Source organism: Candoia aspera, chromosome 8, assembly GCF_035149785.1.
Source record: "Candoia aspera isolate rCanAsp1 chromosome 8, rCanAsp1.hap2, whole genome shotgun sequence".
Classification (NCBI taxonomy): domain Eukaryota; kingdom Metazoa; phylum Chordata; class Lepidosauria; order Squamata; family Boidae; genus Candoia; species Candoia aspera.
In genome coordinates, this window is record NC_086160.1 from 7,430,464 (window position 1) to 7,454,481 (window position 24,018).

Here is a 24,018-nt window from a genome sequence, read left to right on the forward strand (position 1 = left end):
TGAACACCAAAAGCAGGGCTATTGCTTTTGTGTACAGATGGTGGATTCTCTGGAAACAAAGCATTAGAATGACACAGGATTCTGGGGTAAGCAAAGCCTTGATCTGACCTAGAAGGTCTCGCATGTTGTTGCTGGCTGGAGACAATAATAAAAATTTACAGTCAGATCAGTTCCTTGCTCCACCAAGGCTCTGAATCAAAGCTATGCTAAATTATCACAGAAAAACGTGATAAACCTATCGTGAGGTACTTGGGGGCTTAATTGTTCATTTCCCAACATAAAACTCTTTACTTTCCCAAATAACTATTATATTTTTTATCTTTGTCTTGCATTACCTTTGGCGCAGTTAATTTAAAGGCACTGAAGCCCAGCAGCAAAATTAATTAGAGAAAACCATGGATAAATTTTCTCCTTCCTCTTATAGATATTTTGTCATAGATTATGACAGTATAACTCTGGGTTTATGAAATGGCCTTGGAAGAATCCTACAACTGCACAAAGAATTCTTCAACAGAGAAAGGACAAAAAAACCCCTATCCTATCTTTGAAGAAGAGCATTTACCATGCTTGTTACTAACTTTTTTGCAGTGTATGTGTGTGGATATGCTGCACTAAATTTCATGGTGAACCTCACTGACCGTTTCTACCTGAGATACATTTAGGACCATTAAGATTCAAAGCCAAAATCCTTCCCTTTCTGATGGGAGACCTTTGATCAATGAGTATGCTATTCATCTCCCACTCCTATCACCTCCACCTGCCTTTGCAGAAGTACCAAACCATTTTAGATGAGCTTGATGCATGAAGGTGATGGCAGAAGTTGAAATGGTTGCAATGTTCTTCTCCCCTTCCCCAAATCATGGAGGAAAGGCCATGTTCATGTGGGTATAAGAATACCTGGAAAGAGATGCTCTGGTTGTCTTTCCTTCCTCATCCTCTCCCATCTCTGCTCGGACTGCTGGAAGGTGTTGCTTGGTGCAGCAAGTGAAGGTTGCTAGAAAACCCATGCGGAAGCGTTTGTTCATGAAGCAGTAGACAATCGGATTCACACAGGCAGAGGTGTAGGAGAGCAAATGAATGAACGAGATGGGAGCTCCTGAAAGGAGGAGGTGAGCTGAGGTGGTGTCAAAGGCCCGCCAGGTGTTGACGCTGAAGATGGGAGTCCAACAAACGAAGAATAAGATCACAATCACAATCAGCATTCGGATCACTAACTTTTTGGCCATCAGGTTAGCTGTGGAAGAGCTGCTCCTCGGGCGGTCAATCTTCTGGCTGTTGCTGCAGGAGCTGGTAGCTGAAAGTTGGCGAAGGGGTATCTGTTGCTGTTTCTTGTTCTTCTTCAAGTAGTAGCCATCCCCATCTTCATACCTGCTGCTGCTGCTGACACTAGTTTTCCTTTCTGCATGTGGAGAGCAGGAACAATGACATTAACGCTGATTAGCATTCAAAATAATTTGGCCTCTTGGCTTCCAACCAACCCACTCCCTTCCTAGGACTCCTCTGCCTCCTTCACAAGTAGGATTACCTAAAACACCATTCTCTTGGGAGGAACTGAATGGATGGTCCACGAAAACATTTGTGACAACGAAGTGTATTGATCTTTAACAAGCCTCAGGACTCTTAAGCAGGGGCCTCTGCAGAGAGGAGGGGGAGTTAAAAAAGAAAGTCCAGATGATGGCTGTGATTGTGCAGTTAAATCCCTGCTCCTTGATCACAAAGATGGCATGCAAACCGTGTAAAAATGGATGCCACTTTGACCACATAGTGCAGCTGCCATCCTGACTTCTTGGACATCCCACTCTTAGGATTTTTTTCCCCCTCTGACAAACTGACATCTGTACTCCATTTGGAAATTTAACTCATCTTTCTTGCCCCAGCTGAAATATTAAAATTGCCCAGTCATTGGGAGTCAGGTGACATGATAATGAAATGTCTCCCTTGAGTCATACTCCACTCCTGGTAATTTCATAGACAGGTCTATATTCTTTTCTTGGAACAGTTTGGAAATGTTTTGACATGGCCTCCTTCCAGAATGGTTTTTCCATTACAGTCTAGCAGAGAGTCCTGAAATTTCCTAGTGGTCTCTGGTCTAAGTGCTAACTAGGTTTGATCCTGCCCTGCTTAGCTTTTTCCAAATCAGCCAAGGCCAGCCAAGTGCTATCATTTGGAGCAGCTGGATTAGAAATACATTGTTAAAAGGGAACAAGATCATTATTTTTAATGATTCAGTTATAGCTGTTCAAACATAGTTATAATTTCATTGGGAAAGTTTTGTCTCTGCACATCCAGTGGAGTCTGAAAACCACACATACATCCAGCTAGATACTAGTGTATGTTAAGAATAAAAGCATCATTGTTGCTTGCAAATGATCACCTTACTATTGTCAGTAAACTGGATGTCATGCTCCCAGAACAAACGTTCCCAGAACATCTGATCTGACTTGCATGCCTGAATGGAATCAACATGGGTTGAGACTTGTGAGTCAGTAGAAGTAGGAGGGGGACAACCAGGAGTGTGAAAACATCTTGTTTGGACTATCTCTGGCATCCAAGGTCAACTGGCAGAGCTGTTGCAGACATCTGCACAGAACAGAACAGACTGGCACGGAAAGGGGGGCTGCATACCGAAGAAGGGGGAGGGGGTTGAAATCATTGGGCTGTTTAACTTGGGGAAGTGCGGAAACTTCTATTTGCAACGTTTTCTCTCTATTGCACACGACACTCCATTAAAGAGAGTTCTACTTTATCACGTATGAATCGAATTTAATGGTAAGCTGAATAGGCAGTCATCACACTGGAGGCATTTGCAACATGATTCCAATCTTAGCGTTGATCAAATATTTCACTTATCATGTGTGTACATGTCAAGCTATTAAGACTGAAAGAAAATGGACTGGTTCAGTCTTCAAGATTACCTCGAGAAGGTTTTCTGTGGCTCGCATCAAATTTTATCCCTCTATAGAGCTCCAAGGAGATTAATCCATAAGCGATCATCATTACAATCCCTGGGATAAGGAAAAGGATGAGGAGCTGGAAAATGTACCTGGGAAAGCCACAAGCAAGATTTAGATCAGCAGAAAATTCACATTTTCTTACCCACCTCTCAGCAAAGCCAATTCTCAGCATTTTGTTCTGCCTCTACCACTGCTATACTGTATTTTTAAAAAGGAGTGTAGCAATTACTGTTTATAATAGGGAAGAAGGTAATGGGAGGCATCTCAGATATTGCTTGTTAGATTTCAAAAATGGTGCTCTAAATTGAATCTGAATTTGAGACTGGACGGGGAATTATTACTGAAACCTTCATAAGGTGCCTACATTTCACCACAGCTGAGATTCATTTTATGAGCTGGTCAAGCCGTTTTCACCGTTTTCAACTCTCTGGAATCGGAGACAGATAATTTTAAAGAAAGTGAAAGATGAACTGATAGGGCCAACTCACTGCAAATACATCTTCAAACAAGTGAAAAGTGAACAGTGTTGGTCAAAGTTTTCAAGCCTGATAATAAGGCAAGAGTACACACCATGGAGAATGATGTTTTAGTTTTCCACCTACAATGATTAGGAGGATAACAATATTTCTGCTGTCTTCAACCTTATTGAGCCTTTAAAAGCACATACTAAGACATCAGCTCCTTTTCTGAACCAGTTGGCAACTCAGCCAATCCTACACATGCAAGAGAGGAGGTCTTGGACATGTAGTTTGCTTCCTAGACTTCAGGCTCCCAGAGCAATAGACAGAGAATATGTATCTCTGCAGCATAAACCAGCTAATGTTTCCCATGAATTAGAGCAATTTGACCCGGCTGCAGATGATGGGTGATCGGGTATAACCGCTTTTCTCTATGCTATCTCAAAATCAGTCAACAGGGATGTCCTTCAGGAGATGGTCAAAAATGTCTAGAGGGCAACATGTATAAAACCAGGTGGAGCTTAGACTGTCTTCTCTCTGGGGTTGTTTTTCCTCCCATAACTAGCACAATACAGTTTCATTGTGCTTTACATTAAACGGGGGTAGGGATCCAGATGTTGCGATATCTCTAAAGAGGTGCTTAGGGCTGGAAATGTACTTCACATCTGGAAATCTAGCCTTAAAGACACAGTAACCAGCTATGGATCTTATTTATCTTTAACTGAAAGTATATGTGGGGAAGTCAATATATAGATGAGGGAGGTCTTAAGACGTTTTGCCCATTGAAACCCCTTCTTCTCCCATAGTCTTGGTTGGAGGCCCACACTTTGGAATTGCATTCAGGTCCCCCTGAAATGAATGGATTTTGTTGTCTGCTAAAATTATTCCAGTTGGAAGCTGGAAACTTCCAACAGTTTTCTATGTGGATGATTATCTTTGAGATGGAGAAGTGAGCTCTTGATGGACATAATTTTAGGGAGAAATAAATCAAAATGCACATTAGTCCTGCAGGCAAATGAATACTAGAATGCATGTGATAATGTTTAACGATTATAAACTAATGATGATAAATATACTTGTGCTATAGTCATAATTATATTGGATAAATACATGTACTGGCAATTAAATTATAAGAATTTAATTGCTTGATTGAAATGATTACTTGTCTAAGTATTGCTGGTGGGATTGCCACCAATGCTTAATTTTTAGGACACCTCCAATGGTGTCGATTATAATAACTACAACATTCATGAAAGCAGAATCTATCTGTCTGTTTTGCAATGGCAAATTATTTCAACAAAGTTCAGCTGCTATCCTCAGTTTAAAAATGTAGTTTGAAAGAGTTGGCATCTTTAGAAATCCAAGGCAAAGCCAGAACGTGGCACTTAAAAAGGGGGGGGGGATATAATAGTGTGTGCAAAGCATTCGAATGTGTTTTGGTTTGAAGTCTGAAGTAAGGTTTCCAATTACGGAAGTGTGTTACTCAGAGCACGTTGTCTGAGAAGGAGCGGGTTCTTGGATAATTTCAGTTTGCTTTGTTCTCTTCTATGTATTTTAAGAGAAAGTCACAAAGATGAGGACATGTGCATGCTTGTATGGACTGGCATATGTGAATGGATCAGTCAGCTCCGGTTATTTTAAAAGCAGAATCCCAAAATAGGATTTAGTCCATGAACATTTATTCCAGAATAAATGCCTCCCTCTTTGCCATAATTATCTCTGTTTTTCTTAAAGTGGATCAGCAGAGCAACTTTTAGAAAGTTTATTATTATGTGGCTGTTTCTAACGTGAAATCTGAAATTGTTGTAGAGTGTACTAAGACATAATTTAAACATAATTGTTTTGCTTTCCAGCACTGTCATGATTAACAATCAGGATACCATCTGGAGAAGGTATATTACAGAAAACATCTCCCCCCTGAACTTCAGTTACAGTTACAGCTGATTAATTTGGCATCTTTGGCCAACTCACTACAGTAGTTCTAAATGCTAAATAATATTGTCTCAAACAAATAAGCACACTTTTGACTAATATTCATGCCTCAGGCATAAATCTGTTTGATTTAAAATCACACAAAACCAAAATAGGGTAGATGATAATTTGTGTTGTTTTTGGAGGTACTGCTGAAGAAACATGGTTTTGTTCCAATTTATTTGTTGAAGTTTTCTTTGAATAGGCCCATGAACTTTGCTGTAAATCTTGAAAGAAACCGATAATTGTAAAACAACTGTGGTATTTATCTGAAAGGAAGACTAGTGCACACAACAATTTTTGTAGGTAGTTGTCTAATTTGACAAGGAATATGGTAATGGAAGCATGTGTGTGTATGTGTGTGTGAGAGAGTGAATACATATTCATTCATTCATTCATTCATTCAAAACTCCTTAAAAGAGAAGGATATCTTTAAATTCAGGATGATTTAATAGCACTCTTTTACCATCACATCCTTCTCCTCCAAAAATCTGAATATATTCTATCATACCATTGCCTGCTGTGTGAGATCTGTACATATAGCTCAAAAAGTTCTTCTTCCCTGAGACTTGTATATGTACAGGCATGTAAATAAGTGCCGGGTTGCACATATGGTGAGATGGATCCCTGGTTTTCCCAAGTGGAGGTCCTTAAGCCATTCCAAGAGAACCCCTACTGTTGTATCTCCTCCCCACTCCCAAACAGGATCCTGGGGATCCTCTTCAGAAACTTCCACATCCTTTGTGCAGATAAAATTCCTCTCTGCACTTTTACACAGGAGGAAGGGAGTAAAATAAAGCCTTCCTGTTCTCAGCTTTCTGGCCTTTTCTTAGCTACCAGAGTGTCCAGGATGGGTGTAAGACTAAATTCCCTTCTGGAATGATCTTGCTGATTTCAAAAGAGTGACAAGATGTTTATTACGTAGTGTAAAGTGAAGGAGCTAAGTGGGAGTTTAAGGAAAAAGGGAACAGGAAAATATCAGGTCCTGAAGGCTTTAACTCACAGCTAACCTTCCAGGCAGGAATACAGATAAACACACACACACAACACAAGCGGGACAGAATTGGACTAAAGATACAAAGAAACACCCAGATCATGTAAATCAAAGAAAAGGACCCTAATTTGCATGTAGAAGACCCTTTTCTCTCCTCTGGGTTGAGATGGTGGGACCCAGTCTAGGGAAGGATGTCCTTTCTTCCTGAGATGGAAGAAAAAGAGCAAAGTTTAAAAGGAAGTTTTCTGTCCTTTTTTTTTTTTTTAAAAGACCCATCTGAGAGAGAGGGAAATGTTCTTGCTCCTGATCGATTGCTCAGATTTTTTATTTCCTGGACTATGGGGGTCTCCAGATTGACATGTTTAGGCTTGATTTATCAATGCTTTTGTATCTGAATCTTTTGGGAATAGAATTTCTCCCCATTTCTTACAAGGCAACCATGCCCCAACAGTGAATAATGACTTGATCCTGGGGAAGATAGTTGGATTGACATATGGGAAGAACATATCCATTGCCCATAGTATGTAGGGAGGGTGATATGGATGCACCAAAGGTTAGAACAAGAGAGGGATTAAAAAAGACTCAATTGATTACTATGTATGTGTCACTTACTGTGCTATAATTATATAGTTAACCTTGTTATCAGGACATCCATTACTATTGTAATTAGTTGCAATAGTATTATACTTACTTTGTTCCACTGAAATAACAAATTACTGGGCTTTCCATAATTTAGTAGATTAAGATAAATGCCATTAAAAAAAACAAGGGCCTGTGGTCCACTCTTACCAAGACTGCTCCATCACTTTGCTTGGCCAATGAAGACGACACTTAGACGCTGTACTGTTAGGAAGCGCTGAAGGGACCAGCTTGCTGTAAATTGGGTATGGCGTCATGATGGTGAAAGACAGACACCATGTGGCTGCAATTACCTTCAAGGCATGGGATTTGGTCTGCCAGACCCGAGACTGCAGTGGTTTGCAAATGGCACTGTATCTCTCAAGAGAGATTGCCACCAGGCTGAAAGTTGACACACTCACTGAGACACCTAGGTGGGAGGGCAAGGTGGGTAGGAAAGCAGAAAGAGAAGAAAATTACTGGTCTCATTTTTACAATCTTATATAACCAAGATAGAAGAAGCCAGCGCAGCAATTGTTGTGTCTACCAACAGTCAGCCAGCCTTACGTAAATTTGATGAGTGATTCTAACTAGTTTTATGGCATGGGTAGGAACCTGTGGTGAAGCTCCAGATTCTGTTGCACTACAATTCCCAACATCCTTTCCTGGGCTGGCTGAGGCTTCTGTGGCTGTAGTGTAGCAACATCTGGACTGTGGTAGGATTTGTACTTTGTACTGGGTTCAGAGCCACCACTGATGTCACGTTAGTATCTTCACTATGTTCCTCAGGAATAGAGCCTTTGCAATGTCTATTTTGAGATGCAATTTCAGAATGTTTCCTGATATATATAGAGCCACCAGGAAGTATAGGATAGTCATCGTTTACCAATCTTCACAACGTAGCACAGTGGGTTTTCTATTCATGAGAAAGAGGAATTATACATCCTGGCAAAGAACCTTCAGCATGGTTATGAACTCATATCACTGAAGTCAATCTGCTCTCTGTCTTTCAAATATATGAAGAATTCTGTTTTCAATAAAAAGGGGTAAAAATGAAGTTTTTATGAAAAGGATGGAAGCGGTATGCCCTTCTTTTCTTCCAAGGTGTGCTTTTCTCCAATTGCTGAGTGTAGCCTATAGTTCTGGTCTTCCTGGTAGCCTCCCATCCAAGTATTAACCAGGATTAACCCTACTTAGCATGAAAGCCCAGACAAGATTGGTCAGCTGATATCACCTGCTGAGACAAATAAAATGTAGGTTGTTCATCATTATACAAAGATTTTTTTAAAAAAAATCCATGTAATTGTGGTGTTACAAACCCTTTGCCTCTCCATCACTGCATGAGTGATGATTAATTTTTATTCTATAAGATATGTGTGCTAATATAGGAAGAATGTTGACTCCAAGTATGTTGATAACGTGTGCAGGTTTGGAATGCTACACAAGTTTTACATTTTGAGATTTAGGTAACATGATGCCACAAAAAGTGGAAAACAATCTTGTTATCACAGGAATCTAGGTGAGAAGAACCCAAGACTTTAATACAGTATGTTTCCCCTTTCAGAGAGAAACAGGTAGCTACAAAGCCATAATGAGAAAGGTCTTCTATTTGGTTTTTGCTATATATCCAAAAGTCCTGGAGAAGAAGAATTATATCTCCCATCAATCTTTTCATCTGGAGAAATCTGTCATGTGTATTCAATAAGTTTGGTACTTTTTGAGTAGCACAAAAAAAATGAAGGAACCAATTATAAAGACCAGAGATTTTTTTGATTAATCAAAACCAAACCTTAATCGTGGAAAATTTGGAAGTCTGCAGAGATGCCTGCCATGCTAATGGATCACCTGAAAATTCCTTTCTTGGCTTGCTATCGTCAGCAACTGGACCATTAATCTATTTTAGGAATGGAGCCCCTTATTCTTTCTTCATTTTTAAACAACTTCAGTCCTTTTCCTACAACAAATTTCTCTCCAAGGGAAAGCAATAATGCTTATTCATATAATGTGCTGATCAAAGTATTAAATTTTTATTACCAACTTTGAGCACAACTAGTTATGGATGTGAAGGGGATCAAAGGTGAATAGATGTTAACTTACAATTTGCAGGTTCTTAGGACACAAAGAGAATTGGATATTGTAATTGCCAACAAAAAAAGCCTTGTCAAAATAGCTTCAGCTGGTCCATTGTGGTAGATTAGATAGCTTTCTAAACAGTTGAGAATGAAATAAGGAAGTCACTTCTGAAATCTGGCATTCTTCCAAAAAAAGCTGGTTTTTCATGTATTGTAGGAAAAGGAACCTATCTGGTGGAGGAAGGGCTTAAACAGAGGTGGGCAATTTGGTGTTTTGGATTTTAATTCCCATCAGTGTTTTAAAAAATGGCACCTTGTGGCACACAGTTCACAGGTAGTGAAGGATGGGTTGGATACCATGTCCAATTTACAGCAGAATAATATTCCCTTTTCCCCTCTCCAATAATTAATTTTTTTAACCACTTGGTGAAAACTGGGTTGAAACAGAATGGCAATTGGTGATTTCACTAAAGTCCGTGTACTTTCCTTACGATCTGAGCCCTGGTTTGAAGCACTGATTTTGGGGAAGCAGAGAGTGAATTTTCACCAAGTCTTTAATAGTAGGGCAAATCAGCTATTTGGCTGATAACACCAAATTACATTCCCAGAATCTGTGGAAACTAATTCAGAAGTCAAAGATAGTGGTAATGTCTTTTGAAGTTAAAAGATTAATGCAAAGACTATCCTAGCAAACCTCTGTCCTAAAACAAATAAGCAAACAACGACAAAAACTATTTCCTGAGATCTGCTGACTGGCATGCATTCTCCCCCCCTCCCTACTTAACAGGAAAGATTCCCACAGAAAGGGAGGTCAAGAAAGAAGGCTCCAGAGCTGAAACAGGAGAACTAAGTCTAAACTAGATTAAAACATGAAAATTAAACAGGTGATATATTTTACTATTGCCTCCTTCAAATGATCATATATCACTTAGAAGTTTGATCTTGTTTCTTATTTCATTATGTAGAATAATCACTTTTTTCAAGTAATACAATCTCAAAGGAATAAACAGAATAATGTAGGCTTTACTTAAGATCCAAAAATGAAACAGAAAAATGTCAGTTTGACAAAATTGACCAGGTTAAATTATGGCTGCTCCTTCAACTCAGGGCTTTGAATTCAGCCTCACACTCCATCCTCTTCCACGTGAGGTTTTGGTCTTGTCCTTTGAATGTATGATTATAGGAAGATAATGCTCTGTTGGGACCAGTAGGCCACTGAAAAATAGACTGATGGGTCAGAGAGACCTATGACATCAAGTGTATTAAAGCTCATCGGTCTTTTTTTCAGGAATTGCCTATCATTTGATGAGTAGCTTATTCAACAAATCATTTCAGTTCCTTGACATCAAAGGAATTGACATCTAAACTTAACCAAGCTGAATTTCTGAAATCTTTGAAAGATATTGTTTTGTCACAAACGGAGGAAATTGGGTTTCCTCACCTTTCTCTTTGGAAAGTCTCTCCCCAACTAATTTATGGGGCTGAGATCTTTGGACTGATAGAGACAATTATAAATTCCATGAGATAGAAATGAACCAAAATATTCATTTAGTGGATTACTGAATTGCTAGGGATATGGGATTGTTATATGCCAAGGATGGACAACTTTTTGGAAGGAAGGAGTACCACAGACTGGACTAAAAAGTAGTAACAGCCATGACAAAATCTAAGTTTCCTTTAATTAAAATTAATTAGATGCAGTTAATATGATTACTCCCCATGTATTTTATAATTTTTATTTTTACACAATAAAAATAAGAATGGTTACAGCTGTATTGGCTCTCATTCTGTTCAGGACCTCACTGATTTTAACTGCCTATGATGAATTAATTGGATAATGCATCTCAGAACAAGAATAATAGAGTAATAAAATTAGAAAAAATGCCAGACTTCCTATATTAATCCCTAAATTCTAGGGCAGAAGCCAAGATTAATAAAATTGGAAACTAAACTAGAAACAGGAAAACTTTTTATTTTTTTCTAATCCAATTCAATTTTTTATCACCAAATCCAATATCCATTTCAAGTGGAATGGCATCAAACTGCAATATAACCAGCTTTGAATATTGTTTGTCACTATGCACTATTCTATCATACATAAGCTGAATTAAGGAAATTTCTAACAGAAGTGTTGAGGGGAGGTCAAAAAAGTCAAGATGGTGGTGCAACTAGGCAATCAAAGCCATACCTATGTTTTATGTATACATGATGCATGTTAAAAAGGTGCGGGACTTCGGTCACACAGTTGTGTCCAGCATTGTGATTTTTTGGATTTTCCCCAATTGCAGATGCCCCTGGAATGTTCTGTAATGAACATGTTAGTGGATTTGGCCAACTCAGACAATCAAGAACTGTTGTTTAGATAAGCTGATGTTTAGCTCTTGTCTCATTGGGGTAAATAAGTTATGTTTAGAATGCTGAAGTTACCATGCTTGCACAGATCTTGAACATGTAGCTTTTTGCAACAAAGTAAGTGAATGATGAAAACATGTACCTTGACATTTAGGAGATGGATGGATGGATGGATGGATGTAATTGGAAACCAGAAGTGTTACCAAGGTTTCTGATCATCTGACTCATTAAAGGATGACATTATTCCTGATTTACAATACAGGAAAGGCTGAAATTATGATACCACCCTTTCATATGAATGCTCTAGAAAAGATAGTAAATGGCTTTCAACCTTAAATGAACTTTTCCTATCTTTTTATAAGAATGGAAGTGCATCATGACATCATCATTCAAATGACACAAATTGCGTGGTGTTGACATAAACATGACATCCCTTTCCCAGCCTGCTGATGCCTGAACAGGTGGCTTGATTACCCATTGTAACTTTCTGACGCATGTTTGCAAAGTTCTGTATCTAGCAGAACATTAGACTGCCTTCAAAGAAGGAATCATGTAGAGATTCATTATGATTATTCTTGGTTTATAACCAGCAATTGTCCCTGAAAAGGCTCTGTGACAGACTGATATATTTCTTTGGGAAGCATTTCTTTTACTTCCTTCTCTTTGAGGTTAAGGCACCATCCCTGTATAATGTCACAATTTTTGTCTATGGAGGGATTTCTTAAAATAAGTTATCAAGCAAATAAATCAACAGAGGGAGACTAATATTTATTCAAAGGCTTAACAAAGTGAGACAGTCGTAATCAAATCAAATATTACACAATCCAGATGTCCAGTACCCAATGACAGATGCCTAGAACATATTGACATTACTCATATTTCTTGTCCTCAAATGTGAGAGAAAAGTTTATAAAAATTCCTCCTAATTTATGTTTTGATTAATGAGCAAAATTCTGTCTCTGACATTAGTGTCATAAGAGATACCATTTTTTTCCCAGCATCATTAAAGAAAAAAGAAAAAAAAAATGTTTAGCAAATATAGATGTACAAAAAAGTATAATTTGCCATATTGACATACCACATTTGAAGACATGAAATTTAAATGACAGCCAAAGTGTTGAGGAAGAGGACATGCCATTTGTGACTATAACTCTTAGAAATTGTATGTCTTCTCCTATATTATAAATTCCAAAACGTTTTGGTGCTGTTGTAAATGTCATATTGATATATTCCCTTGAAATGCCTTTATGATGGTAATCACCAAGAAAAAAAAACAGTTTTTCTATGGATCTTATATCTGCAATTAACTTTAAGTTGTTGACTGTCATTTTTATGCCCCACTGATTCATTGACTGTCTCATCAAAAGTGTTCCCCATTTTCTTGAAAATGGACTTTGCCTTTTGGTTTTTATTACAGTTTTTCAGGAACATGAGATCCTTGTGGGCAGTGCAGGTACAATATACATTTTGTAATTTCAGGTACAGTTTTTTCACAGAAAGTTATTTCACCTATTTCTTTTCTTACATTGATTAAACATATTCTCTTTATAATAAGCTCAAACAGCAACTATTTAGAAATCCTACATGTTATATGCTTATGTCGATACACAATAAAAAGGGGGAAAAATTCTTCATTTTTTGTACTAAGAATGCCACTTTCAACTTTTATATTATAGAATATAAAGCTAAATCATGAGAATACCTATTTTTCGAGTCAGTCTCCTGATGTTGAACACATTCATGGATTGTAGAAGACTGTGGTGATCTGAACCTTGCTTATTTAGACTTACACGGGTCTGCAATTGTATAAATAAGCTTTCATAAAAACAAATTTGACTATATTTCAAAAGAAAAACAGTGTTGCTTCCTTGCCTAAGATAAATGCATTTCCCCACTTCCAGTCAGGAGAGGTAAAAATTAAACAGACCTTAAAATTAGACCATAACTACAGAGGCATACCTGTTAAGTAACTGTTAATGCAGAAGCCTTCATATACAAAATCTGTTTTCATTCATATTGCTCTATTGCAATGTCTTTAATCTTATGCCACAATCACATGAAACTAAAATATCTTTAAGTCTATTACCCTTGCAATCCTATAAGCATAAACTGAGCTAATATCCAGTATAAAAAAGTGCAGATGAATTGTATGAATGTTGTTAATGGAAGAAATAAAACGTATTTACAGTTCGGGTAGGTCTTGCATGGTTTAAGAAAGATCCCTTATTAGGCATCATTCAAACTTCCATTTTCCTGCATAGATTCTTCAAAGCTGAATGTCTGCTGAAATCAAAGTAACTTCCAAACATAACAGAAGATTGCCATCCCAATAGCTTAAAATGAAATAACTGTATTTAAGCCAGTTGGAAGGCATTATGAACCAGGGCATTGATAGTTAACTGATTCACCAGGCATAAAGCCCTTCTTTGTGGCTTTTCTCCTCCCAGTAAAAAGACATTGACCACAATTTCAAGTGAGAGATTCCATAATCTACTGTCATATGCTTCTTTCATTTCTTACATGGAAGAGGTGAAAGGAGGAATCCATAAATGCTCTTCCCACACTGTAACATTTTAATGTCTGATAGTACCCATCTTCCCAAGCAGCCTGCCTGACTGTAAGGGGAGGAAGTTCTGCAAATCCATCCTCAGGGCCAAAAAAGTTAAGATGGCAAACACAGCCATGTGATGCATGTAAAACATGCTTTAATCGCATGGGTGTGGCTGCCAACTTGACTTCTTTTACTATTTTTCTACACTTGGACCAGTGTTTCTCAACCTTAGCAACTTTAAGATTTGTGGACTTCAATTCTGGGAGTTGAAGTACACATATCTTAAACTTGCTAAGGTTGAGAAACACTGACTTAAACACTGTCTGGAGAGGGATATAGCCATGTTAAGGTTATGTCTTGAGTTTCAAAGGGACCAGAAACATGAAGACTGTGGTGGGCTCTAGGAATGAATCTTCCTTCCATTATGATTATGATTTTATACTTTCCTTCCTAAATGACTCAGTGGAGTTTACTTTGATTTTAAGTATCGTAAACACCTTAAAGCAAAGGAATAGATTCAAAACAACATAAAACTCAAACTCATTGTTTGGAAAAAAGAAACTATAGCAAGTAATGAATTGTGGTTTTGTATTGTGGTTAATTTGATTCTTATTGATGCCTTTTCTGTAAATATATTTGAATACAACGTATGGTGTACATTTATTGTGCAAATGAACAAGTTGTTGTTGTTGTAGTTTAAAGATCATTACCATGACATCGCATGCCTGTGTACTCAAAAATGAATATTTGCTTTGAGTAAACATGAGCTGGGTCTCTTCTTAAATCAAAGCATGCTCGTTAACTTACTTTGAAAATGCATGAAGTCATCTGGAAAACGTAATACATATTTTATTGATTGATTTTCTTAAATTAGTTCTTTCCTAGCACCACAATGTGGCACAACCAGATACTGTTCAGTTACAATGAAAAATATATTGCTGATTCCCACAAATACCAGGTGAATAGGTGAGTGTTCATACAGCTGTAATACTGAAGGCTATAGTTTAGCATAAGACATATGTTAGACCTTCTCAAGGTATAACTGAATTCTCAGTGTCATTAAGACATTCATAAGAAAGGAGAGTGTTACCGAGTGTGAAGATAGGATCTTTTCACCCTCTGTTGCTGCTGCTGTTGCAGTCTACTGACTAAACACCCTGCTTCTTCCAAAGGCATGGATTTTAAGAAACATTGGAAAACAAAGTGATCTTGTTCAGATGTGGTCCAGAATTCCTAGAATCTAAGCTTGAATCTAGCCAGGAAGCTGAGATATTTCAGGGTTTGTAACTGTATCAGGAGGAAAGCACACCATTTGCTTTTGAAAGAAACTCAACTTTTCCAGCAGTGTTTGAGAAGCTTGCCTGTGAATTCCTCCCCTCCCATCAGCTTGTAGGTTTGTAATTAAACATATTATAAAGAAGATTATAAGTACATTATAAATCTCTGGCACAAGGGAACCAACCTCTAAAAAGCTCTGAGTCTGAAAAAAAAACTCCTGTTTCTTGAAAAAGTCGAAATTTGAAGCAGGTAAGACTGCTTGGAGCTAGACTTTGCTTTGCCTAGTAGAACATTCCAATTTTCTCCAGGAAATGAAGAGGTTGGAGGAATATCTGCTGTATTTGGAGCTGTCATTGATTTTACTAGGGTAAAACACCATTTGTTGCTCATTTTAATTAAGCAGTCTTTCTTTCTGCAAAAGCCCCCTGCTTTTCTCCTTGGCAGGTATCAAATTATGTAGTCAGTTCCTCCCAGCTATGTTTTTTTAATCTGGGTAGTGCTTCACAGCATGTCCACCTGCTATTTATTTGGTACATTTCTTTGGTGCCCTTTCGCTGAGGAGCTCAAAATGCCATCGTCGCTTCAACATAACTGTGAAGCAAATTAGGTTGGGAGAGAATGATAGATGAACATCAAAAGTCTCTTGCCTTCCATATTCCAAAGCCCCACAGGCTGGCAAAATAACGTGCAACTCACATTTTAAAAGGATGGGGCTTTGATTGCATGGGCATGGCCAAAATCCTGGCACTTTTGAACACCTGCCCACAGAATAGGCAAATTTACTCAATGTCCCAGATACATTGATAGCTCCTCCATTGTAATAGAAGAAACTGATTCTTCCCTCCAAACTGCATGCAAACAAAACAAGTATAACTGGGTTCCAAGTTAACTCACCTCCATCTTAAAGAACTGTGCCCAGGAACATCTGGAGAATTCCCAGATTTCCCAATCCTTGCTCAGTAGTACCAAATGTCCTAATCTAATATGCTTCTTCCAGAAATGACTTTTGGAAATCTTCTAAAGAGGGTATGAAGGAGATAGACCTTATTCTGGTCTCCATCAGAATGTAACTGCTCCTGAACCTGGAGGTGTCACTGAAAGATCATATCAAAAAGCTATTGGAGGTCCTGAACTTTCTGAATTTGTGTTATTTCTCCTTTTAAAGTCACCTAAGCTTTCAATGACCTTCATTACATTTGGCGTTGCAATTTTCCTATATCCATTATGGATATGTGGATCTGGAAGGCAAGACTTCCTTAGGTCCATCCTGAAAATTAATCCGAGGGACCAAAGTTTTAGCATAATGAGAATAAGGAAAACAAAATAAAAAAAATTAGTTCTAGTTTTTGCCTTTTCAGATGCATAACCTCCTCTCTCTCTCCAGTATGATGATGAAGTAGATGACTGAGCTGAACTTCTTACTCTTAGTTACCAGCTTGGGAAGAGAGCCCAAATGTATAGTCAGGAAATAGCAACAACCTTGGAGTTTAATGAACATGTGAAACACACATTGAGAGGTGCTGGCACTGCTGCCCCAAAGTATTTTGGACAGATGGTGGACTAATTGTCCCTGTAGTACATAACGTGTTTGAAACTATGGTGGTAGCACAGCTGCTTGATGGTGCTTTAGTCTGTTCCCTTAAAGATTATAGACCTTTAGAGATCATTCAGTCTAATTTCTTACAGTACTGGCTGTCCCTAATGGCACTATGTGTTTGAAAACAGGATTGGTGACAACAACAGAGCCCAGAATATGAAGATGCTGTTTTAACCTTTGGCTAAAGCTGATTTTTCTCACCAGCTGTGCTAACCTTATTTATTCTGAGAGGTAGTTTTAAAGACAGATGAGGACAGCCCTGATGGCAAAATTTTGTCTTTGACATTCCCCCCCACCCCAACCCCACGAACTGTATTGCCTTTTTAAGTTTAAAGAAAGCCAAGGAAGTGTTTAAAGTACAGCTTGGGGTCTCAGTTTAGCAAGTGCGGCTCCAGAAATTCTCTTTTATTGGGAGCCTTTTCTCTCTGGATTTAATGCTTTGCTAGTGGTGATTTTAGCAGGTGGATATTTGAAAGGTGCCCAGCACTGTTGCCCATTTGATGGAGAGTTGAGACAGCCAGTGCAATTCTTTCTGAAACAAAGAAATGCAATCTCTCTCATATGTAATGTTGGGCATATACAAAAATTGGGATGGGGACCACACTGTTATATAGCTCCTGCGTCATCAGACAACTGAAATCATTTATAAGACATCCAACATTGGTGTGGCTACCTTGGAGGTCCTGGGATTTCTCAGGCAATTTATTTAGCTCCCAGCCGAGGAAAGGTTGCTGTACTCTGTAGCAGTAGGATTAATATTACCACTGTAGGAAAGAGACCTACATTTTAAGTTCTTTTATATTGTTGGTTATTGGGCTATGATATAATGGAGATTTCACAGGCACAAATTTATGCTTGAAATGTGTTCAAAACAGAGTCAAAAAGTGTGATAAAACTGATGTTCATCATATGAATTCACTAAATCGATCATCATCCTATCAGATCCAGTTGTATAAATACAAGATCTGTATTTGCACAACACTCTTAACACGCTAGCAGATGCTTTTTTCTATAATTTGCAAAGTAGATTTGGGTTAACTTTTCTCTGCTGTGTGAACTCAGCCTCTCTGGCTAAGTTTGGGGTGCAGTATATTGTGCAAATCCAGGAAATCAGGTAATTCAGTAAACAGATTAAGTGTACCGTGCAGCCAATAATGTGACCCTGATTTTTATAATTTCCGATGGATGTATAATAGAAGGAAGTATATAGCTCATAATTTTACCTTTTATTTTTTAACAGTATGCCTCATAGTGCAATCCTACTTAAGAATAAGTAACTCTGATTGAGTTCATAACCCAAATTACTTGGATGGGATGTACAAGATTACTTAGATAGGATTTGATGGATTATACAATCATCAAAAATTATGCCCAATACATCTGTGGACAGTTAAAACCAAAACCAAATATATAATATTTTAAAAACAATAGGATATTATGTTGCAATAGTTATATATTTGCCAATGACTTAATTTATGGTCCGTTCAATAAACTAAATGGATAGTTGGCTAGCTCAATCCAATGTGTGCTAGCACAGAAGCAATCCCATTTTGGTTCATGGATTTACATGTAAGGATTCCAGCTGGGCAGTGCAGTGTATGTTTTGAAGAAAGTCACTCTTACACTGAACACATTCATTTTCACCTATGTGCATATACTGTAGTATTGAAGTCTAACCAAGCTAGCAAATAAATAAAATGAAATAAAAATCAAGATTCTGGAAACGGCAGATGCAACAAGCGGATGGACTTGGTAGACAAGATAAATGGCCACTTTCTATTGCCCCTCCTCCCTTCTCTCTTCTCTTCCTGATTGATCTGTTTGCTTACCTATTTAGTTAGTCTGCCTCCTCTTCTAGTTTGTTTGGTCTTTTTTTCCAAAGGAAAAAAGCAGAGCAAGGTAACTTAAATGGGAAATGTTGAAGATTGTCTACAGTGTTTAAATAATATATATTCTACCCTTCTCCTGCATTGCAATAATCATTCTCACACATTCTCTGCCCTTTGCAAATTGCTTTCTCCTAATAAGTAAGAAAATAAATCCACAGATGAAAGTTGCAATGCTTCCTGCATTGCAGGGCTGCCAACTTCTTTGATGCTTAAAAATCCTACATTCCCCACCCACTCCAGGCCCTTCACCAAGAAACTAACTTGCAATGATGCTCTTAATAATATACTTCTCAGAATGTACAGAATTCCTTTCTTCCCTGGAAAGCCCCATTGGAAGAATGCATCTGCAGTCATATTGGTTGTGGGAAAATAATCTAGTATTTACCAACAGATGTAGCAAAGTTTCAAACTTTACTCTTAGCCTCCTTTTGAGAGGAGTTGGAAAGGAGAAAGGAGAGGAAAAAATGTAATTGATCTTGGAACCAGGAGTAAACTTGAAACCTTGAATGTTTGCAACAATTCTGTAAGACTTTGTTGGCCTAATTATGGTTTTACCTTGCATGACTTTGGAGAAATAGGTTCCCAAACACACTGTACAGTAATAAAAACTCAACAGCCACAGAAACACCACTTTTGCTACCAGATGTGGGCTGAACACATCTGGATGACCACTAGATGGTCGGAAAAAATAGGAAACTAACTCTAGTGATTATCCAGATGTTTGTGATCCAGATCTGGTAGCCTTTTTCAAGGGCAACTTTTTCTTCTGAAGATAAATGCCTTTAGTATATGAAGTATATGAAAACTCACAAATGCTCAATAAACATGTCAGTCAGAAATTTCCCTTTCTAAGTTTTGTCCAGTTGACAACTCTACCTAAAGCTACATATGAGGCTTAGAATTAAAAAAAAAAGCACCAAATGAGTTCACAGCTCAGGTGAGGGACAACCTGATTTCAGGTTTGTCTGCTTGAAAGTAAGATCAACTGAGTTCAATGGGATTTATTTCTAGGTAACATATATATCAACAGCTTGGCTCACCCACATGCAGAGCACTCCACACCAACTCTAGTGATAATACCACTTCCAGTGTCTCTGTGTATCAAAGGGCAAAATCCACCTGTAGAGAGCTGGATAAGGTATTCAAGGCCACCCAGCCTAAGTTCTGAACTTCTGCCTCAGTGCTCTTGAACAGCTTGACTAGTTTTCTAACTAGGAGATTTTGGGCCAATAACAACAGACAAGATACAACACAAGTTTGGAAGTGCTGCAGTCTTTTCTTTTTTTTTTTTTTTAATGGAAGCATCTAAGCCAGTGTTACTTAGGTAACTTCCACATGTGTGGACTTCAACTCCCAGATTCTCCACAATGGCCGTGCTGGCTGGGGAATTCTGGGAGTGCAATTTCCAACAATTGCCCTGGTTGGGAAATACTGATCTACATGTTGCCCAGGTAATGATGTCATTTTCCAACCGCATTCCAGAGAACCTCAGAGTCCTTTGGGAACTTCTCAGAAGGTCAGTTAGGACACTAGTGGTGTTCTTCTCCACCATCTGCAGTTATGTGAGTGTATAGGAAGCACTGAAAGGTGTCCTTGGGGTATAGGGTTATAGTGTTAGACCAAGACATGAGAGACATAGCTTGAAATTCCCCATCAACCACAAATCTCCCTTTCAAATAGTTGGTTGACCTACTCTCAGGGTTGCTCTGGAGGTAAATGAGAGGCAGCTGGGCACTTTCCTTTGGATTTCCTAGAAGAAAAGCCCATAGAAAGGGAACAGAATAAATAAAGAAGTGCCTGTTCCCTCTTGGACATGTGCGTACTCTGTTACAAGATGGGTTTTCTTTTACAAATTACAAGATAATTTAGCCAACAAGTCAAGATGGACAGTTGCAGAGTTGACAGTGATCCCTAGAGAGGTAACAACAATTCTGCAGACTCACCCATGAAGTAGCTTGCAATTTTGCAGATGGCGCTGCCAAAAATGAAATCCTGTAAGAGGTTGGGGATAAGGGTGAAGGGCATGCAGAAGAAGCACAGCATGAGGTCACTGATGGCCAGTGACAGCAGGAATAAGTTGGTGACTGTCCTTATCCTTTTGTTTCTGATCAGCACCGTGATAACCAGGGTATTCCCCAGGACGCTGAGTAAAAAAATCAGGGAATATAAGAGGATCCGAACTGTCTGGTCCAATTCTGCAAGCCAAAGTGAACAACAATCAGAATCAAAAGAAGCATCATGGAAAATCACAAGATGCATGTGGTATGCTCAGGGGTGGTAGCCCTTCCTTTCTATGCTCCATATTACACATGGAGAATAAGGCATCTGGTTTTTATTTGGAAGAGGTGTAGTTTTTCCTCACTGAGACATGAAAACTAGAAAGGAACCAGTGAGACAAGCATTTCCCTGCACACCATGGGTAGCTTGCCCTTATTAGGACTCCTACAATTACTTGAAGGAAAGGAACTTTTCACATCCTTGCCCCCACCCACCTTTTTGTTGTCATTGTTAATGCCAGTGCAGTGAATCTGCCAGATGTCTTCTCCTCTCCAAGACCATGAGCAATGTCCTCCTTCACTATGCCTGGAACAACACCCTTGGCAGTTATGGGGTACCAAGCATGGGTTTGCCAGTGGTTCAAAATGGAATGATGTGACAGGGACAGATGACATTTGCAGGGGAGAAGTCACAAGCAGGAGGAAAGATGATCAACTTAGCCTTGTGCTCCAACTGATTTCTCCCCAGTTAGATCCTGAGCACATGTACATCAGTTAGCTGAAGGACAGTGATGCAAAAAACAGGGAAGCATGACAAATGGAGGAAGGGCTAATCATGTCCCTTGCTTGATGCTTCTCTCCTGAAAATTCCTGCCTGCCTGCCTGCAAAGATTGGAAATTTTATACTTGCTCTCAGTTTTGTACCTTTGCCCCAAGGGGTTGAGAAACTATGATTAAAGTTAGTAGAACTGGAGGATATCTTAACTCTAGTAACTCTAGAGTTACAGCAATCTTATCTGGAGTCCAGTGCAAACCACAGATCTTTGATTGTTTTCATTACCCTCTAAAGTATAATTTGATCAGCCAATGTGCTCCTTTGCCTGCTTCTCATTTTCTTTGCAACACTCCCTATGTTTTCCTTCAAGGGGTTGGTCTGCTAGGCTTCTAAAATGTTATTCCTGCTTCTTGCACCATGGTACTACCAAAAGTTTTAATTTTTTCTAGTACTGTGATTCCATTAGACAGCAGGAGACTAATACATAATTGCACGTTCTAACACAAGTGGTTAATTCCTGCTATCTACCCTTTATAGGAACTGCAGTAGCACTCAGACTGTTTATTCAAATGTTTTAACTTAATTCTCATGAAGCTTTTCGGTCCTGCACTGCAACTTTTAACATTTCTGGTACCACCAGTAGTTATAATTGAAAAATTAAAACACTTGTTTTTGCTTTTCCTCTTTCTGGATCAACAAATGTCACCTTTCACACAGCCTGCCTTAAAATCCTTCACAAATTGTTTACTTTAGATTAGCTACCGGTATGCTCCTTCTTATTTTTAAAATAGCACCCACCTTTAAAAGGCCGAGAAGAGTGGTTCATGCAGAAAAGGGTATAATTTTCTAAGTCGAGTTCGCACAGGAGGGCAGAAATGTTGGAGCTGAGGTCAATCAGGCTGTCATTAAAGATATCCATCCTTCCTTCTCCTGAGGTGGGTTTCTATGGCAGGCTGCATAATTTGGCCACTAAGGATCCATTCTTGGATGAAGGCAAAGGAGTCTTGGTAAAAACCTGCAGTGGGGTGTTTTTACCCACTCAGTTGTCCAAGATTGCTGTTCTGCAGCCACCCATATGGAATGATAAGTCCAAAGTGTTCTATGGAGCATGGGAACAATTGTTCCTAGTAAGACATGAGAAAGCTGGATACTGCAGAAAGGAACGCATGTGTGCACAGCAGAACTCTTTTTCCTGCCTCCTAGACCCGCCCCTTCCCTATTATTGACTGTGGCTGCAGTGGGGATCATAACCATACTGGAGAATGATTACAGAATTAACCCCTTCCACCATTTCTCTTGGTCGCCTCACATTTCCTCAAGCCTCTTCCACCCCCAAAGCAATCAGTCAATTGCAATTTGAAGTGCCACAAATCAGATTTTGACAGCTGCTTTCAAGACGGATTTCATCAGACGTCCCCAGAGTTCAGCTGGACTTTAAGATGCGCATAAAATAACAGCCTGAGGCAATAGTTTCCTGAGGGTTTTGAAAAGGACTGTTCCTTTTATCTGCTGTCCATTTCTCTTACACACAGAGAGACACGCACCTTTTTTAGACTTCCCAACTGGGAAAATGTTTCTTCGTTGAAAACGTGTCTGCACTGCCCTTTATCCAAATAGACATGTAAATACAATAGAAGCACTTTTTGTAACAGCCATAGCACTCTGTGCAAATTGCAGGCGGACAGAGAGCGCGTTAGTCTTCTAAAATGCCAGCGCTAAGAGAAATTCCTGACACTGGAAAGATGATAATACCAGTGCTAGCTCTGCTTTTTCAAAGAAAGCATCCAGAAATGAGCGCCACTGCAGAAAATGCCTCCTCTGTAGGGTACACCTAGTTCAAACTGTTAAGAATGGCACTTTCAGAAGATTATAGTTACAATAACAGACACAGATACAATTTTAAAGCATTCGTTGTAGGAACTCTCGGTTATGGTCTGGGTTTTGATAGAGAATGTAAGGTGCATACATTAAGTCTAGCAATTTCAGCGCAAGGATCCTACTGATCCAACTGAAGTCATTGGATCTGCGACCTGAGCAGATGTTGGCAAGCTGAAGGAGGTTGCCATCAGAAGTGAAGAAAAGGGATACACATTGAATCTTTTTCCTTTCTGTCATTTTCCTCTCAAATTCATTGAATCTTCCAGGTGGTGAAGGGTGGGAACACCCTTTCCTCACTATCGTTCCCCCCTCTCTTCTGCATTTCAGGGGTGAAAAAACAGACAGGAAATCACATCATCTTCATCATCGTATCTAATTTATTCCGTGGAAATGCTCTTCATAATACGTACGGACCATGAAACGTTCTCATTCAGACTGAAAGGCTAGGCAAGGGACACATTACATTTTTGTAGGCATCTCTTTCTATAGAAAATTATTTGCACGTGGAAAAGTGAACCACGTGTTAAATTACAGTCATTTATTTATTAACTCATTGACTGCATTTAATTTCTTGAATAGGGTTCTTCTCGGGAACCCTTGAAGATACGATCTTAACTTCTGATGGGAAGATGTC

General features: G+C 38.8%; 1 protein-coding gene across 1 annotated transcript; it reads right to left on the bottom strand.

The window, feature by feature from the left end:
- CCKAR (cholecystokinin A receptor) lies at positions 1-22,710 on the bottom strand. The gene is made up of 5 exons (XM_063310139.1): positions 22,305-22,710; positions 20,678-20,929; positions 7,167-7,425; positions 2,916-3,043; positions 1-1,399 (listed from the first exon to the last, which is right to left on the bottom strand). The coding sequence occupies exons 1-5, from the start codon at positions 22,423-22,425 to the stop codon at positions 858-860; spliced, it is 1,302 nt and encodes a 433-aa protein (XP_063166209.1). The 5' UTR covers positions 22,426-22,710; the 3' UTR covers positions 1-857.
- Between the last annotated feature and the right edge of the window lie 1,308 nt (positions 22,711-24,018).